Source organism: Arachis stenosperma, chromosome 1, assembly GCF_014773155.1.
Source record: "Arachis stenosperma cultivar V10309 chromosome 1, arast.V10309.gnm1.PFL2, whole genome shotgun sequence".
Taxonomy (NCBI): Eukaryota; Viridiplantae; Streptophyta; class Magnoliopsida; order Fabales; family Fabaceae; genus Arachis; species Arachis stenosperma.
The window spans coordinates 136,106,426-136,109,555 of record NC_080377.1 but is presented as its reverse complement, the minus strand read 5'-3'; the positions used below and the strand labels follow the sequence as shown (position 1 = coordinate 136,109,555).

Genomic DNA, 3,130 nt, shown 5'->3' with positions numbered 1-3,130 from the left:
GCCTTAGAGGCCAACTTTGAGAGAGATATGATGTATTCTGTTTTAACTTTTAAAAACTCTGTATGTCAGTTTATAACTAGTTAGCCTAAATTTCGTGGGCTGAGGATAGTTCTTTATGACTATTATACTCATATATCTATTTATGCTTTCTTATCTTGTATCTATATCTTGTGCCTTAAGTTTGTAGCTTAGTGTGAACGTTTCGCGCTTTTGTAACTTTGTTTTGAGCTTATTCCTTCATCGGGCTTCTAGAACTATTATCTATATATTATCATATAAGCTTTAGAATTGTCACGACCTTTAATTAACCTTTACTTTATGGCATGAGGTAAAGCTTAGGGTAATTAGGGTGTTACATTTAGTGGTATCAGAGCGATTCGTCCTCGTGAGCCTGAGGGATGGACCGATTGTGCTTCATTGCATACTCTGTGTCTTTTTCTTTCATGCTATTTAGGTTATCTATTTGATATATGCATAGCATGCTTGTTTGTGAGTGCCTTTTTGGGATAATTAAAGCACTAGGCTTTTGATATTGAGACTGATCACCTTGATATCAACTGTTTGGTGTAGACAGGAACCCTAATGGCTACTCGCAAACGAGGTCGTACTCGTACACAATGAAGAACTAAGAATGACCAACCAGCCAACAACAATGCCGAGTTCATGTCGGCTATGACTAATTTGGCAAATACTATGCAAGCTAACACTGCTGTGACTATGCAAGCAATGGAAAGGATGGGTCAACCAGCTGGGAACGGTAATGAAAACGAGAACGGAAATGGGGAAGGAGATGATAATGACTTGGGAGATGCTCCGATGGCCTTGGCTTTGTTTCTCAAGGTTCATCCACTGACTTTTAGAGGTTTGACCAACTCCACTAAAGTGGACAATTGGTTTCAAGCTATGGAGTGCGCACTAAAGGCTCAGCATGTCCCGACTAACCAATATGTAGAGTTTGCGGCCTATCAACTGTTAGGAGAGGCACAATATTGGTGGCATGGAGAGTGCCAGTTGCTGCAACTTTTGATTGCAGAGATTCCTTTGGACGTGTTTCAAACGGTGTTCTATAAGAAGTATTTCCCGAAATCAGTGAGAGAATCTAAGGAGTTAGAGCTTATGCAGCTAAAGCAAGGCTTGTTGTCTGTGGTCGATTACACTAGTCGATTTGAGGAACTCTGTAGGTTCTCTAGGGTATGTCAAGGTGCCCCGGAGTCCTTTGAGGATTGGAAATGCATTAAGTACCAAGGAGGCTTAAGGGATAACATCATGACTGCTGTGACTCTTTTGTAGATTTGAATCTTTTCTGAGCTTGTGAACAAGGCGAGGAATGTTGAGGAGTGTGCGAAGAAAGTGGCATCATCAAAAGATACTCCTGTGGGAAACAACAACCGTGGGCGTGGAAAATACTTTCCACAAAGAGCTCAAAACTTCAAGAGGAGAGGACATGTACCTCAAGGTCAAGGGGGCTTTAAGAGGAATAAATATGATCAGTACCAGCATCCTAAAGGGAGAGGTAATCAGAGTAAGGCTTCTTCGGATTTAACTTGTGATCGTTATGAACGTTTTCATCTGAATGACTCGTGCAAGTTGGGTATAAGTTGTTGCTTCAATTGTGGATTGCCTGGTCACATGGCAAGGGATTGTACTCGTGGGAGGAACCCGAATGCGGGTCGGAATCAATATCAAGGAAGAGTGTTTGCTGTGAATGCCAATGATGCTGCTAAGGCGGATCCTTTGATGAGACCATAGAGGTTCATACAGAGACCATAGAGATTCCAATGAACTTCTTATTACCATTCATGAGCTCTGAAGAATATTCTTCTTCTGAAGAAGATGAAGTTACTACTGAAGAGCAAATTGCTCAATATCTAGGAGTAATCATGAAGCTGAATGTCAAGTTATTGGTAATGAGGCTTGGGAGGATGAACCTCCATTGCTCATCAATGAACTGAATACATGGATTCAGCAGACATTGCCTCAAAAAAAATCGGATCCCGGAAAGTTCTTAATACCTTGCACCATAGGCACCATGACCTTTAAAAAGGCTCTGTGTGACCTGAGGTCAGGTATCAACCTCATGCCACTCTCTGTAATGGAAAAACTAGGGATCTTTGAGGTACAAGCTGTAAAAATCTCACTAGAGATGGCAGACAAATCAATGAAAAAGGCTTATGGACTTGTAGAGGATGTCCTAGTGAAGGTTGAAGGCCTTTACGTCCCTGCTAACTTCATAATCCTAGACATTGGGAAGGATGAAGATGAATCCATCATCCTTGGAAGACCCTTCCTAGCCACAGCAAGGGCTGTGATTGATGTGGACAGAGGAGAGTTAGTCCTTCAATTGAATGAGGACTACCTTGTGTTTAAGACTCAAGGATCTTCTTCTGTAAACATGGAGAAGAAGCATGAAAAGCTTCTCTCAATAGAGAGTCAGACAGAACCCCCACACTCAAACTCTAGGTTTGGTGTTGGGAGGCCACAATCATGCTCTGAGCATCTGTGAAGCTCTGAAAAGAGCTTACTGTCAAGCTATTGACATTAAAGAAGCACTTATTGGGAGGAAACCCAATTTTATTTTATTTATCTATGTTATTTTTTGTTTTCTTTAGGATCATGATCATGTGGAGTCGCAAAAACAACTACAAAAATTAAAGAAAAATAAAAAACAGCATCAAAAATGGCACACCCTGGAGGACGAGCTTACTGGCGTTTAAACGCCAGTAAGGACACCAAAATGGGCGTTAAACGCCCAGCCTGGCACCATTCTGGGCGTTTAAATGCCAGAAATGGACAGTAGTCTGGCGTTTAAATGCCAAAACTGGCAGGCAAACTGGTGTTTAAACGCCAGTAAAGGTATAAAAATGGGCGTTTAAACGCCTAGTCTGGCACCTTTCTGGGCATTTAAACGCCAGAAAAGTGCAGTAGACTGGCGTTTAAATGCCAGAAAATGGCAGCAGCCTGGCGTTTAAATGCCAAAAAGGCACACAGAGGGGCTTTTAATGCCAGCAAGGTGCAGAGATGCAAAATTCTTGACACCTCAGGATCTGCGGACCCCACAGGATCCCCACCTACCTCAACTCACTCTCTCTCCTCGTCACACCTCTCCATAACACTCTTCTCAAACCACTAT

The 3,130-nt window shown here is 42.1% G+C and overlaps 1 protein-coding gene across 1 annotated transcript; it reads left to right on the top strand.

Moving 5' to 3' along the window:
• Positions 1 to 663: 663 nt before the first annotated feature.
• Positions 664 to 1,749, top strand: LOC130935635 (uncharacterized). The gene is made up of 2 exons (XM_057865473.1): positions 664 to 1,191; positions 1,321 to 1,749. Exons 1-2 carry the CDS (start codon positions 664 to 666, stop codon positions 1,747 to 1,749), a joined length of 957 nt encoding a protein of 318 aa, XP_057721456.1.
• The last annotated feature ends 1,381 nt before the right edge of the window (positions 1,750 to 3,130 follow it).

What these genes read in the sequence shown, in the direction of transcription:
- LOC130935635 (XM_057865473.1), top strand. Translation starts at nt 664, where the DNA reads ATGTCGGCTATGACTAATTTGGCAAATACTATGCAAGCTAACACTGCT. An exon ending in AACTCTGTAGGTTCTCTAGG is followed by an intron (nt 1,192 to 1,320) that starts GTATGTCAAGGT and finishes CTTGTGAACAAG; the next exon opens with GCGAGGAATGTTGAGGAGTG.